Source organism: Aulonocara stuartgranti, assembly GCF_965226115.1.
Source record: "Aulonocara stuartgranti genome assembly, chromosome: 6".
NCBI classification, from domain to species: Eukaryota; Metazoa; Chordata; class Actinopteri; order Cichliformes; family Cichlidae; genus Aulonocara; species Aulonocara stuartgranti.
Window position 1 is genome coordinate 33,122,527 of NC_138944.1, and position 15,711 is coordinate 33,138,237.

The following is a 15,711-nucleotide window of genomic DNA, read 5'->3' on the forward strand; positions in this document are numbered from 1 at the left end:
CAACATCAAGAAAGCTTCAACTGCCTCCAGGATGTTACAGTGCACACACACACACACGCACACACACACATTACATAGCATCAAAAACATAATTTGGGAGCGCCGACGCATTGCCAGCTGCCAGCCAAGGATCTGATGTCCTATGTCATTTTAGTCGTTGTCCTTAACCTCCACCTTATCCTTGGCGGTTTTGAAAGAAAAACCGTTTTCTTGAGGTTTGAGCCACGAAGCAAAAAACATTTGCAAACAGTATATTGCACTATATACTGTTTATACCCCCCCCCCCCCCCCCCCCCCCCAGGGATTGGATCCTAGAATCGCCCCTGGCGCACATTCAGAAACTATAGAAATTCGAAACCCGCTGATTAATAATTCTGCTTCCAATTTACAACTTATATTGAAAAAGAAAGAAAGTAAAAAAGAAACCGAGATCAGCTCTCGCAACGTGCGCGATGCCTTGCCAGTGCAAAGAAGCGTGAAGTGTGTCACACATGCTGGGTTCATGGAGTACTTACTTGTAAAGTGTGTAAACACAGGCACAAACAGATGGAGCACATTTACGATGGCTCTGAAGGACCGAAAAATCCAGTACGAAAGGCTGTACACCACAGATATCTAAACGCTCACTAAGTCGCATCTAAGTCCGCATACGGTTATTTTCTGCTTGAGTGTTTGAGTTTTTATCCTTATGCGTTTTTGTTTCCAGTGAAATTTACGCTTTTACCACATGGATTGTCAGCTGATGACGCCTGTGCGTGTTATCTGTATGTGTGCAGTGAGACTTCCCCACACATCTGTGTGGCCAAACGCGCGCACCCGTCTGCTGATCTTTTTTTTAAGGAACTTTCGCTTCCTGTTGCTTTTCTCCGCACTATTGCGCTTGTCAGTTTGAAAGTCAGTCAGCCTGTGGTGTGTGTGAAAAGTGCTTTGTTCACTAGCAGCTTTAAAGTTTCTTCTGCGTTCATCATCATGTCTCTGCCGCAGCAGTTACGCGACCAAAGGTGAGTCTGTCTACAGGTGACAGGTTAGAGTCGGTGAGCCGATGTTTTGCGCACAGACTGGCTGCGAAGTTCATTTCTGATCGCTGGTGAATAATTGTAACATATCTAATTTGATCTAAAAAGACCAAACTAAATCAAGATCAGCATGTTTTATGGTTGTTTTACTCATACAGCTGTCATCATGTTAAAAACAAAACCTTTTTAATTGTAGATTATGTTTTTCTTTGTTTGCTTGTGTGTGTGTGTGTGTGTGTGTGTGTGTGTGTGTGTGTGTGTAAGTTTTTCTTTGTGTCATTTTTGTCTTAAATGATCTGGTCTTGTTGCTTTAGTGACTTTGATCAGCTCCCTCTCAACATCCCAATCAGCGCCACCATTGCTGATATCGAGGAGATTAAAGGCTTCATCGACTACTTTGTAAGCATTAAAAAAACTAAAGGGCTGAGATGTTTTTCACTGAGACTGGCTCAGAATACCAGGCTCAGCTGTTTCTTTTTCTCTTTCATTCATGCCTCCGTTTCTCTCTCAGAGGTTCGTGATTGAGGTGAAGACTAAAGGAGAGAGTAAGTACCTAATCTACAGGAGGTACCGGGAATTTTTCAACCTCCACCAGATCCTCGAGGCCAGGTACTCTTCAGAAAACCTGGCCAAACTGGGCCCAAACACCTGCATCTTGCCTCCTCTTCCAGGTGTGTGTGTGGGTGTGCACTGTTGATCGTCAGTGGCATGCACGGTGCAAGATTTCATGTCGCTCAAATATGCGCTTGTTAGTGTCCGGCTGCTGGCAGATTGGTTGTTATGCCCTCTGAAGCTTATCTAAATCTTTTCAGGCATGCCTCGTACTCGGACTATGTCAACAGTCACAGCTTCTGATTTTCAGTCTTGCTAAATTGCTTTTCTGAATTGCATGGTATGTGCTGTGATTTCCACCATGGCAGAAATGGCCCACATAAGAGCTGGTGGGTTCACTAACTCAAGGCAAACAGACTGAATTTGAATATGTTCCCTAAAAGTCAAACAATAGTTTGGTCTAGTGTGAAATATTGTAATGAGTGTGGGAAAATGGTATCTACTGTAATGGTTAGTTTCACAGTTTAGCTGTGTCAAAGTTACACAAAGGGAACTCCTACTGGATCCTTCCTGTATTGTCGCTCCATAACCTTACATGCTTGCATGCTTATTCTCCTCCATGCATAGGAGAGCAGGTTCACAGAGACACCTGACTGAATTTCCTCTCTGTCTCTGGAAGAACTGAAACCCCTCTGAATACTCTTTACTAAATGCATACGGCTGCTGTGTTTGTTGCTGTGCTTACATTTTGTTGTTTTGATTTTGTTTTTCTCATGTATTCAGGGGGAGATTGAGACATAATTGGATGCCTTTAGTGAATTAATATTGATATTATAAAGAATAAAAACTGTTGCGTCCCTTAAAGATTTGATTAAGTTTGGTGGGAGCTCACTTCTATTCAAATCCGATTCTATTTAAGCCACAAGAGCTTAGTTATAGCACACTTTAGGCACCCATTGCTGCATAATAATGTGAAGCATGAGTGCTCCAAATGCTGCATTTACAATCCTCTTTCTCCACCGAGACATCCGCAGAAAGAAGATTGAGATCTACTTTTGCTCAGCTGAAGTAAAATGGGTTTAGAATGAAGTTTATATTCTACCAAACCCAGTGAACTTTATTGTGCTTTTTCTTTTATTCGCGCTCGAATCTTTAGACACACTTGAAGCATTTACTGTCATGTTATGTGGCTAAATGTCAAAAATCCAGCATTACAAGCCAGCAGGTATCATGGTGCCCCTACAAGGTCAGTTTAAACCAAACCATACATCAGAGGACAGTAATTCCTTTAATCCACAACGATTGACATTCAGATTAGTCAGGAAAGAGCATATGGAAAGAAGGGCAGATGAATGCCACGGGCAAAATACAGAGACTAACTTGAATAGAGAAGGGAAAGAAGAGCAAAATTGAAGGGGAAGATTTTGAGAGGCAGTAAGAAGAGGGTGATTTATTCATTCATCCATTTCCAGGGGCTTCAGGTATGTAGCAGCCGACGGAGCAGAGAAACCCAAGCACCCTTTTTGTAGTAATCAGTGACTTGTATGCTGAAGCACCAGCTGGGGGATACAATTGCTCCATCGTGACCACTTTTGTCCCTGGATTATCTGTGTCGGGAACAAATCTAAACTCAGCAGAGCAGGACATCGACTCACTTTAGCATGCTAGTTAGCTGCAGGTTGATACTGAGGTTTTTCTTACTGATGGAATATACTGACTTGACTGATTTCATCATGATTTGGTGACTTTAAAACAGCCATTTTAAACAAGCATTGCATCCCTACCATTACTGAAATTAAAAGTACAGCCAAACATTCTGCTAGCTTGTGCTTAAACTATACATGCTAGTTTGTACTCAAGGTTAATGGGCTCTTTGCTATGATGGCTAAGATGGTGCATTTCTTATGTTATCACTGAAGTTCTTGAAAACTCCTATCATGGCTTCACTTAACTGGAGTATTATCACTGTTACTTCACTTCTTAAATGCTGTCAAAATGAAAACTACTATCTTAAAAGAGACCTTATAAAGACTACAACTGTAAAAGTATTTTGAAACATCCATACCTTATGCCTAGAGTTTTATATTGAGTCGCTTCTTGCTGGGTACTTAAGTGTCTGTGAACAGAACTTTACTTTTGAAGGGAGGCTGAATCATATAAGTAGAAATAAGAAAGAAGTTCAACCAACAGAGTGCATCTAGACAGTTAACTCATTCACTGCCAGGGTTTTTGAGCATTTTTACTCATTTTTGAAGAGCCACAGAAAACTGTGTGTTATGATCATATAAACGCTGAACCTACCAAAATGAAGAACAGACTCTCTTCTTCCATCCAAAAAAAAAAGCTTGTTTCTACCATTTTCCATTCTTTAGTAATCAGCTGTAGAAGAGAGGTGGGTTCCACCAAAAATGCCTGTTTTGACCACAAAAAGGGAGAAAACGAGCTTTTTGTGAAAAATACATTTCAAGCAGTCTGATGTTCACTGACAAGCTGCCCGAGGTTGTATTCTAGCCCCTCCCATTGGAAACGTAATTGACGTCTATAGACGTCAATGGCGGTCAACGTAAGTTTTTCAATTGACGTCTATAGACGTCAATGGCAGTGAATGAGTTAACAATCTGGAAGAAAAGTCACTTTCCACTGCAAATGAGCTGCTGTCGAAGAAGATTAAGCTCTGGATGAAATGCCTGTACTGGCCACAATGAAACAAAAAATTTAAATTAGGAAAAGTTGGTAAGTGTGATAATGAGTCAACTACTGAAGTGCTTTTTAGAGCTCACTGACAGGCAGAGAAGACGGAGGTATGTGAATCCCGTTTCTAACCCACCTAGTTTTTAATATACAGTAGTTAATGAAGGTTTTAATTTGATCAATTTTGACAGCATTGATGAAAAGACAGGGTTATACTAGCAGGGCACTCAGATCTCTACTAAAACCCAACAGTCTGATAGTCATTTGTTAAAAAATAATGTAAAAGATTGGTTAATTAAATTCCTACTCTAGCGTTCACCTGCCCATATTCATATAATTCCGTAAATACATCATCTAGTGGTCCAAACACAAGAATTATTGAGCAGTAAGCTAACAGGCTTCAGAGTTCCCACTGTGGTGTAATTTTTTCTTTACATGAGAGCACACCCATTGCCTCCAACTCATGTAGCTGCTGCTGCTGGCAGGCGCTGGAGCAGGCTGTAGCTGTGGCTGGAATCCAGGGCCTCAAGCCTTTATCACAAGCACTGTTTGATCATTCTAACACCAAGTAAGCCTGCCATTTTTGGATGATATCTGTTAGCTGCCAAGTTTACATTTGACTCTTTGGTCCAAAATGCAGCAACACAGATTCTTTAGCATAGTGTCAGTTACACTGCTGCCAGCTCCAAGTTAACATTTAGTCAACAAAAACATTTAGTTAGACCTAGCTAACCTCGTTACAGTAGTCCCAAAAGGTTGATCTGTTTATCTGGATGTAGGGTTTTCAGTGGGAGGAGTGTTTCATCACTCATCCAAGTGACTTCCTCCGTATCAGCTGACTGCAGGTTTCCCCAACCAATGACTGGAACTAGCCCACTGAATGAACATTGGGCTGTGAGATCAGTTCCTTGATCTCACAGCCCAATGTTCATTGAGAGACGTTTCGTCACGTTTCGTCACTCATCCTTCGTGACTGAAGAAGTCACTTGGATGAGCGACGAAACGTTTCTCCCACTTTTGGGATTTACTTACTTAGATGATTGAGCATGCATCAAGGCCCGTTACAGGAGATCTGGTGATTCTTTGCTAATGTTAAAACACCCATTTTGAACAAGTAGTCTTCCAAAATTGCCAATATTAATGGATTAGTCCAGAAAGGTTATAAATGTTGCGCTTCACGGAGAATTTGATCAGATGAAAGCATACCGAACAATCAAAAGACTAGCTGACATGGGCACTGCAGCCCAGCAGATGTAATTTCAAATTGTCTCCGAGATCTTTAAGAGACCAAAATTAGAATTAATAGGTTCTTCTTTCCAATCCCACCTAACAAATTTCATTGAAAAGCTGGCTCGGTAGTTTTTCTGTAGTCCTGCTAAGAGACAGCCAAACATGCCAAAGCAATCACACTCTGCACTGCTATTCACCTTGATGATGGATGTAGGATAAAATAATCAAAAGCACAGAGACTTGAGATAAAATATTGTAATGTGAAAGCCAAAGTATATTCAGGCCTCAGTCACTGTTTGTGCTGCTGTGTGGCTGTGTCTGTCCTCATCTGCTCTGTGGCTTTGGCTTTATTCAGCTCATTGTTTCCCCATAAGTCTGTCTGTCTGGGAGGCGGCGTCAGTGTCTGTATTGATTATCAGTGGCTGGAAACCAACATGTGCACCAATAAAAGCCTGAGGGCTTTGAATGGGTGGCTCGGAGCATTGATTTAAGAAGGATGAGGACAGACAGAGGTGATTGTTTTGTGTGTAGATTACAAATAGATTACAGATTTATTTCTGTGGATTCACAGGCTTTAGCTTGGTTATTAACTTGTCATTGTCATTATTAAACATTATATTTACTTGGCAAAATGGCTCTGTCTCATCATTAGAACTACTAGTCACATTATAGTTGCAGTTTTCATTTGATTCAATTTAAAATACAAAACTAAAGTAAAAATGCATTTAAACTAGCTTATAAAAGTGAGCCATTGAGGACTTGCACAAAAACTAAAAAGTCTGCATGTAGGGAAACACAAGTTGAGATGGGTACTGGACAGCTGGTTATTGGCACTTAAAAAAAACAACAACCCAAACTTAATACCGTACATGGTGGTTGGATGTTGTTGGTATTGAAGTGGGACACTACAGTAAATTAAAGTCAGGGGAAAAAGTTGATCAAATACACTTTGGTGACCATTTGCCTCAGGTTGAGACATAGTGGGGGTGTCCAAATTCATGGGCTGCATCCTCCTGAGGCCGCATTTGTAGGCTGATTACGTCACAGCGACGTGACGAAGGCTGTCCAAATTCGTAGACTCCTCTGAATTCAGCCGACAAATGCATCCTCCTTTTCCGCAAATTTGAAGGATGGGTCAGGTGTATCCTTCGTGGCCCACCATATCCCAGAATTCTTAGCGCAGCCCAGCCAATTCCGGTTTTCAACAATGGCGGCCGCTACTAAGTTTTAATATTACTCTTATTACTCTTTCTGGGTCCCAAAATACACTTTTAACATAAAAACATGTGTAAACTTCAAATATCTGCTCAGTTTATCAAGATATCACATATTTGCAAAAGTGCTCCGACGTTTTCGGAGACGTCTGTTACCCACCAGCTCGATAGCTAGCCGGGAAACTCCCGGCAAATCATTGTCAGATCACTGCGGTCGTTTGCTACTCAGGTTAAACGTGATATATAAGTCACTTGGGGCGATCGTGGCTCAAGAGTTAGGAGTTCGCCTTGTAATCGGAAGGTTGCCGGTTCGAGCCCCGGCTTGGACAGTCTCGGTCGTTGTGTCCTTGGACAAGACACTTCACCCCTACTGTCACTTCAGCTCTTCTTTGATTCTGTGTTTAGCTATGTACAAAGCGCTAATGTTGCCATGCTAGCATGCGAACATACTCAGTTGCAATGCTAAAATGCTCATGTTCAGCGGGTGCAGTGTTTTCCATCATTATCATTTTAGCTATTTTTGTGTTATTTTGCTAGCTTTGCTGATTACTACAAAACTGAAAGCATATTTCATGTTGATGGGCATGCCATTAATGTTTCTAAAATGTCCCCATAAACTACTGAAGTATCACTGAAACTGCATCATATCCTTTATAGGCCAGATTCACCACTCAAATGCCCCAGACAATTATTTAACAGGACAAAAAAAGAGGGCTGAAGGAGCCATAACTACACTTACAGTATTTACTGGAACATAAAAAAACTGTCTATGTAGAGCCTACGGTCAAATCTAAATAAATCACGTAAAAGTTTACTGAGCTTGACCCCTCAAGATGTGAGGAAAAAAATATATTTTTTCCTCCAACACAAGCCATCTTTAAAAGGGGTATAAGCTGTGTCTACTGCAGTATTTTAGCTGGTTTGTAAAATTATTATTATTTAAATTATTATTTAAAAATATTTAAAAATATTTCCAAATCCTTTGCAATCCATTAAAACCAGGCTCTTACTCTCTGATTTCTTAATTCTCCTGTGTGTCCTGCTTAAAGGGTTTCTTTCTTGTTCTTTCTTTTCGGGCATCGTTCAGAATGCTTTTCTGTTCCCTCAGCTAATGTCAAGGTCATTATGAATCATTATAAATCACTATGATCAACCTACCAAATTACAGCTGCTTAAGTCATATGTTTGATTTCTTATTAAAAAGCAAGAACGCTTTTACTAAAAAAGACTCTATAGTAAAGATTTTACGATTTTACAATTTGTTGTAACATGTACCGCCATATCTCGCAATGCCAGCTGCTATATCGGGAAAGTTCTACTTTTCTACAAACTCTGATTTAACGTCTGCCACTGAGGAGTCTGTTGGATAATATTAGATCTGATGGGTTTAATTGCAGTGCCAGATCTCATCAGGATGGGAAGGGAATAAGAAAGACAGGGGAGAGAGTGAAGGGAGACAGGCGAGGATGGGTGATGATTTTGAGGGCAGAAAAAAAAAAAAGACAGCAGAAAAGGATCGAGGTCTGTCTTTTCAAATAAAGCTATTCTCATTAAGGAGACGTAAATAATGTTTCAGTATCATGTGTGCGTTTCTTTGTTTCTTTCTTGTGAGCTTGGTGCTATGTTATGCTTTTCTATCTTAAATGTTGATTTCTGAGTCATACGTGACAGCTATAAATTCAAGGTCAAAGGAGCATTTAGGTGAGTGGATGGGTGACTGCAGTGAGTGAGTAAATGAATGAACTTGTGCCTGCAAGTGATTGAGTGAGTTATCGTGCTCCACAGTGAATGAGACAAGGGAAATTGAGTGAAGAGAGAGGGCTGAGGGTCATTAAGACTGTGCTAAATTTGATTTAACAGCAGGGTTAGATGGCCTTGGATGAATTGGTGGGGCCCGATTTAGACTGTTAGGAGTCTGTGCTGTGCCTCGTAATTTTTTTGACTGGACGTAATGTGATATTAGGAAGAGTAATATGCTATTTTCACAATCTTTTAAAGTAAGGAGTATTTGCCTTGTTTAGGACAGGATAAACGTGTTAGCTGTCTAACACATTGACATATGAGTTGGGCTACACCCTTAATCGTTGAATTAAGGTATTTTCAGTCCCACAGATAAAAGAAGTATAAAATCAAGTGCCTAGCGATGCAGTCTGCCTGCATGAACATTTGCCCAGCTGTACGTAGTGTTATTGCTAAATGAATGAGTTTGGGAATCACGGCAACTCGGCAATGAAGCGGCAGGTCACCTAAAGTTACAGAGCGAGTTTTACTAGCAATTTGCTAACACGCTACTTTAAAACTGTTTAGCATCAAAAAAGTGCTGCTGGTTTTTACAGAGTGACAAGATTATATGTAATAGGTGGGAACAGAGTGCAACTGACCCTGTTACATTTGTATTTCTGGGAGTTCCTTTCTTAAAATGCGGAATGTAATTAGGAGAATATTTAAATCATATACACAAAAGGATTCACTAACATCCGCAACGTGCAGTTTGCTGCTAATTGCAATGGTATTTAAAGCCAATAAAAGCATGCCTGATAATGAAATGAACTGACTGTTCTTGTGTTTAAGAAACAGTGCATCTTTTGTAGAAATTCAAATCAAATTCAAATTCAAATTTTATTTGTCACACACACACAACCATACACAGTATGACATGGGGGTGAAATGCTTGTAGCTGTACAATGCCCGACCATTAAATGACAGAAGAAAAGTTTTACAATATTTACAATTTACTACAAAAATTTACAAATTAACTTAGGAATTTACAGTAAAGAATGTGCAAATAGCAGAAGAGATTATAAAGATAAGGATTATAAATTATAGGAATTATAGGATTATAGGAAATGTGTGGTGGTGCGTGTGGTGACGTGTGTGAGAGTCCAGTCTTATAGTGACGTGTTTGAGAGAGTCCAGTCCTACACCTGGTTCAGGCCCCGAATAGCCTGGGGGAAGAAGCTCCTCTTCATTCTCTCTGTTTTGGCCTTAAGGGAGCGGAAGCGCTTCCCAGACCTCAACAGTGAGAAGAGTGAGAAGAACTAACCACATTGCTGAGCGCTATTTGGTACTACTTTGCTCTGTTTTGTAAATCTGGCCTATGGTGTGTAAAAGTCACCGACGCTCTGCTGACACAATAACTACAGATTTCCAAACCTCCTCTGGCTGCATGAATTGCCATGAAACTTAAGGACATTTTCTCCCAAATACATTAGCTTAACTTAACTTGAAGGTGTTTTTGTGATTGCAAAAATGTACCATTGCTAGCATGCTAACATGCTAAACCAAGTTGTGTAACATAAAAAAACCCTGAACTTAAAACTTATACTTGCGACACACGTGCATCTAAACACTTTCAGTCTTTGTGAGTTCGAGCAAGTAAGGAGATAATGTTACCACATAATCTTCATATGTGTACCTTATCACCTTGTCAGTCGGTTGGCCTATCTGAATGAAACTTTGCACAAACATTGTCACACAATCAGCATTTATAAACCGTATATGTTTATAAAAATGACTTATTTTGAATCCTAATCCTTTTTTATGCTAGTAAATATAAATTACCTAGATTATACTTACCTGGGTTTTATATAGTACCTGCACGCATTTCCCTGGTTTTTGATGTTAAAAACTGAACACAATCATCAAGCTAAAATTAATAATTGACATTTACAGGCTCTTGGTGTTTAAGTGTACTAGAGCATCAACAGTATCGGAGCATGTTTACATGCTTGCTTTGTTTACAAAAACAGCTGTATTGTAAACATACGTATGCATGTCCTCTATGTGAATGCATTTTTATGGCTCCTGTTCTAGAGTGTAATCTCACGTGTGCAATCACTTTTTTAATGCGTTTTCTTTAGGAAAAATCTTCCTCGGAAACAAAAAGGAGATTGCAGAGAGCAGAATCCCTGAACTCAACACGTACATGAAGGTAATCACATTTCATTTTTATGCACGATGCGGTGTCTTTTTAAAAATTTCCAACAGAGGAAAGAATTGTTGGCATGTTTGCCATCTTCTGCAGCGTGCAGTGCGGTAGCCTACAACGCAGTGGGCTGAACGATGCTGTAGGTGGATAAGCACTGACTCGGATATTTCAGCTGTAGTTTGCAGATCGAGCTCAACATGTAGGCGTTGCTGCTCTCTTCTCTTTGCTCTGCCCTGTGCCCACATCACGTCTGACTGACTGTAGTTGTGGGACTTTTGACATGTTTCAGTGTTGCACCATCGCTAAAAACACAATCAGGTTCTCTTTCTCCTACTCACTCACTTCTCTTTTCTGCTCTACTCTCTTTTTCCCCGCAACCTACGTCGCTCCCTCTTTGCCACACTCTCTCGCCTTCACTCTTCTCGCTTCATCTCCACTCCTTCTCTCACAGCACCCTGCATCTCCTTCTCCTCTTCCATCAAACTCCCACTCTCTTTACACCCCTTTTGTCTCTGTTGACGTCTCAATTCATCCACCCTGATTTCCCTCCTTTTACACCAGTCCTCATCTCCATCTTTCTTGCATGTCCTTATAGTTCATCCATTTTTTTTTACTTCACTCTTCCCTCATTCCATGTCTCTCTTTCTCTCTCTTATATCAAGAGGTTGCTGGGTTTGCCAACATGGGTGTTGCTAGACGAGGCTCTCAGGATGTTTTTCTACCAGACGGAACAGGATTCTGAGCATCAGCCGCGAGCCCTGAGGCGTCTCCGCCCGAATACCCGCAAAGTGTAAGTCCCACAATTCCCCATGGTAACAAGCCAAAACACAGATTGACTCCTTTAACACCAAGTCAGACGTCACTATAAAGAAATTAGTTTTATATCAAAGGAGACACCAGTTACAAACGTTTTTACTAGTATTTTGCTAGGTAAATGGGAAAGAAGTTCAGCGACTTAAACACACAAAGTCAGTACTTTGTTCGACCAACTTTATTCTTCAACACAGCCTGAGCTCTCTTAGGTAGCTTTTCTTGTCATTTCTTTAAGCAATCTTCAGGAATAGTTCTCCGGGCTTCTTAAAGAACATTCAAAGCTCTCCTTTGGATTTTGGCTGCCTTTTTCTTTTTCTTTCTTTTGTGTTTCTGTGTGCTTTTTTTTTTTTCGTGTTTCTGTTCCCACACTGCTTCAGTAATGTTGAGGTCCTGGCTCTGGGGAGGCCAGCATATGACTGATGGTGTTCCAGTGTGAGTTTTCCAGGTATGCTTTTACTGCACAGGCATTGTGTTTGGGATAACGCTAAGAAATGAAGCTGCTGCCAATCAAATGCTTTCCCGATGGTATTGCATGGTGGATCAAGCTTTTCTGCATTCATAAATCTATTAGTTTTGATGGGATCCCCAACACTACTTCGTGAAATGCAGCCCCAAACCATGAGAGAGCCTTCATCCTGTTTTAGAGATGGCTGTTTGACACTCACTTTTATACCCCTGTCTGGACCTTTTACATTCATATTGACAGCAATTTGAACAACAATTTTCAAATCTGGATTCATGACTCCATCGATTTTCAATCCACTTCTTGTGTAATTTGGAATACTTTGGTCTTTCCTTCCCATTTCCCTTTCTTAGAAATGAATTCTTGACGGCCTCTCGTCCACTGAGACCATTTCTGATGAGGCTTTGGGGAACAGCAACTGATCAACTGGGTGATCAAGATGGGTCATTGCTTGATTTGACTTTCAGATAAATGGTCCGGTACATGGACTTGATTGACCAAAAAAATAATAATTTCGAAGAACGTTAAGGCCTTGCTGTCTCACTCAAGCGTTCTCCTGTCAAAATATAAAGAAATGTGGGGCAGCCTGAGACTTTTGAACATTTCTCTAAGTACAAAGTATTTAACTGTGCAAAAGGTGTAGCCAGAGTGTATCACGTTTAAAGTTGATGCATCTGCAAATAATGACAAAGGAGGGTAATTGCTGGCTTTGAATGGCTTGCTTTCAAGGCATAAATACCTCTGAAAAAACTGGAAGGTTAAAATGTGGCTTTAATCTGTGAAATTTCAGAAGCATTTTGACTCTTCGAAAAGAAAAATGCCTCATTTAGCTTTGAAAAAAATCTTTTTAGATGAATATAATTAAGATCAATCTAGTGCAATTAAATGTTTCCTCTTCTCAAATAACTGTGCTTTGAAATGAAAATAATTACAGCAGACTGGATGCAGGTCTTGTATGAATTACATGAGCAGGCAAGATGAAGCTCCAGCAACATCATTTACCTCTCTGAAGATGGAGAGAGAAGAGAATACATTTCCCCCAAAAGCGTAAACCCAGGAGTGCAGATTTCTATAAATATTTAAACTGGTTTTTCTTGCTTGAAGCTATTAGCACTTCAGTGTCAATTCCCCCCAGATGAGATGCACAGGTTCAGGCAAACCTAGGTTCATTTTATGATACAGCTAATCTCATAAACTTGTGTTCTACTTTATGAGTAACTCCTGCAATATTTGAATGTCTCATGGTCCTTAGACTTGACTTATGTAACTCCTCGTGGAGGATGAAAGGGAAAACATTTTCAAGAATGTTCATCACAAAACTTTTTTAATTCGATAGCTGCTGTTAACTTTGAGTACTCAGTCAATACTGAAGGTCATTTAGACTGCATATTTAATTGCACAGAAATGAAAGCAGAGAGAGATGAAACTTTGTACTTCAATTTAAGTCTTGCAGTTTGGCTTTTGGTGATGTACACAAGGAGATACCAATGCCGGCAGTGAATCAGTGCTAAAAACATGTGATGCTGCTCTTCACCTGAAACTTGGCTTAAGCGCTCCACTTTTAATTTAAAGGTATAAACATTTTGTGCATCTATGAATTCAGGGTCAGTTGACCACATATACCCACAACATGTGTTTTGCTTATATAAGCTTTTACTTCCTCCATAACAATACATTAATAGGCGTTTAGCCCACACACAAATTCAAAATGAATTCACTGAGGGTTGAATAACAGCTTAGATCTCACTGAGCATACGGAGAAAAACTGAAATGCTGCTGCATTCAACACCCAGTTGTCTTGGTTATCATAAATCACATGGAAACTCTTCAAGCTTCCACATGAGGCTTAGTCTTGGGTTGGTCATATAGGGAAGGTCTGCATCATCTTAATGCATAATGGACCTTTTTTTTCAGGTCATGACTAAGAGAGCATTCAAAATCCTTTGTATTTATGGCTTTACTATGTTCTTATCAGGAAATATGAAGCAAAAAGCCTTCCAGAGGATGAATTAACTTAATACTTTATGATAATGGCTGTCCATTTAGATGTGGAATTAAAAGGCTTGGCTCCCAGCTGCAAGCAGTCTGCTTTTAAAATGGATTTCTTCTCATAACTGCAAATTATATTGTCATAAATAACATGGCTAAGGTCAGGATGATAGCGAGCGCTTCTGCAAAAAACTGCAGGTATGAAGTAAATCAGTTGAGCAATAAGCTTAGAGAGTTCACTTGTGATGGCCACCATGCAACTTTGCATGAATATAATTGGATACCTAGGAGTCAGCTGGTAGCCAAACAGCTGATGAGTGATTCACTCGTGTCCTTCTAACTTCAGTCATTTATTGCAAGAAGAACTTCAGCTCCCTGCCTGAACTATTTCCCCCAACGCAACGTAAGTCTTTTATCGCACACAACGTGTTTGCTTTTATAGTGTAGATATATTTATAGTATATGATTCTTAAAACTACTGTACACATGTGAGAAATGACAGCATCAGTGGCTGAGAGACAGGCTGATAAGACTGATCATGTAGACGTAGTAAAAACTTGATCTGCTCAATAAATCTGTATTGATTTACTGAAGATTTGTAAAATACAGTATTGTTTTTTATTATTCAAAGACTCAAGGAGTCCTTAAAAAGTAGGGGTCAGTTTGTTATGGATGAGTTTGAGTGTAAGAAACAGCAGTGTATTGATATTGTTAATCAGAGGACAGGTGCTGTCGCTCAAAAAAACCCCCGTAAATATTTGATGTCAAATCAAAGAAGGGTGTCCTGACCTGATGACGTCTCAGCTGAGGCAAGGGCACCTTCATTTGGCATTAACCTCCTGAGACCTGAACTCTTTCATGGCATGCATTTTCAGTTTTTCTTTGCTATTTAGACTGATTGGGACCTGATGAATTTAAAAACAAAGAATGACCTGATTTTTTTGTTTTACTTGATTTTTGTTTCGGAGATAAAAGAGATCCACATAAGAGGACAGTTGCGTTAAATTGTGATAGAACAGTGGCAGTATAATGTCCTCGTGAGTGCATATCAGGCCCTTGTAGAGCAAAATTTAGTATTTTGGTCTAGACAACCCAAAATATGATGTCCACATATGTGGACGCCAGACCTAGGAGGATATCTCTATCTATAAAGGCTTTTTATCCTTTTCATGTTCTACTTCCTCATTTATAATGGCCTTTTAGACTTTTGATTGGTCCCTTTCCCTGTGGCTGGATTACATCAACAGAAGATGTGGTAAAAGCAGAGTCTCTCAACAGGAACCTTATGCAAAAGCAGACTTTCATTGCTTCTTCTGCTCTTAGATTGCCTGTCTCGGTTTGTATGGCCTTTTGGTTGATTTGTCTGTTGGAACATTTGAAGAAACTGTTACTTCCTTCCTGAAGAATTGCTACATATTTGATTTTTACATGGTCTTTCACTGCCAGTACCTATCTTGCTTCAGTATTCTGCAGTAAATACAGTACCTTTCTGAAAGGCTGGTACTGTGCAACAGTCTCAAGCAAGCTTTCTCGTTTATTTTGATTTTGCTTCCAAAGATTGACATTTTCTTGTAATTTTGTAAAGGGTTTTTAACCAGTAGGGTTTCAAAGTTGTTGGGTTTTTTTTTGGACTTCTTGCTTTTTACTTCCAGTCAAGTCCTTGTACATGACCATTTTAAAAATAATGTTTGATTTTTGCTTTTGGTTCTTTAGCCACTTGACAAAACAGTAGCCTATGAGTCATTCAAGTGTAAAAAAGAAGCCTAACTCAAAGGATGAATCAGTGTTGTGTCTACAAATAACAGAAAACTTCAG

At 39.8% G+C, this 15,711-nt stretch overlaps 1 protein-coding gene across 1 annotated transcript in view; it reads left to right on the forward strand.

Annotated features, from left to right (window-relative positions):
• Window positions 1-868: 868 nt before the first annotated feature.
• Window positions 869-15,711, forward strand: part of ncf4 (neutrophil cytosolic factor 4) — a 46,573-nt gene continuing 31,730 nt past the window's right edge. The window contains exons 1-5 of the mRNA XM_082536334.1: window positions 869-1,001; window positions 1,331-1,415; window positions 1,528-1,687; window positions 10,564-10,634; window positions 11,294-11,421. Coding sequence (XP_082392460.1) covers window positions 970-1,001; window positions 1,331-1,415; window positions 1,528-1,687; window positions 10,564-10,634; window positions 11,294-11,421 — 476 coding nt within the window. The 5' untranslated portion in view covers window positions 869-969. The remainder of the gene's footprint in view (window positions 1,002-1,330; window positions 1,416-1,527; window positions 1,688-10,563; window positions 10,635-11,293; window positions 11,422-15,711) is intronic.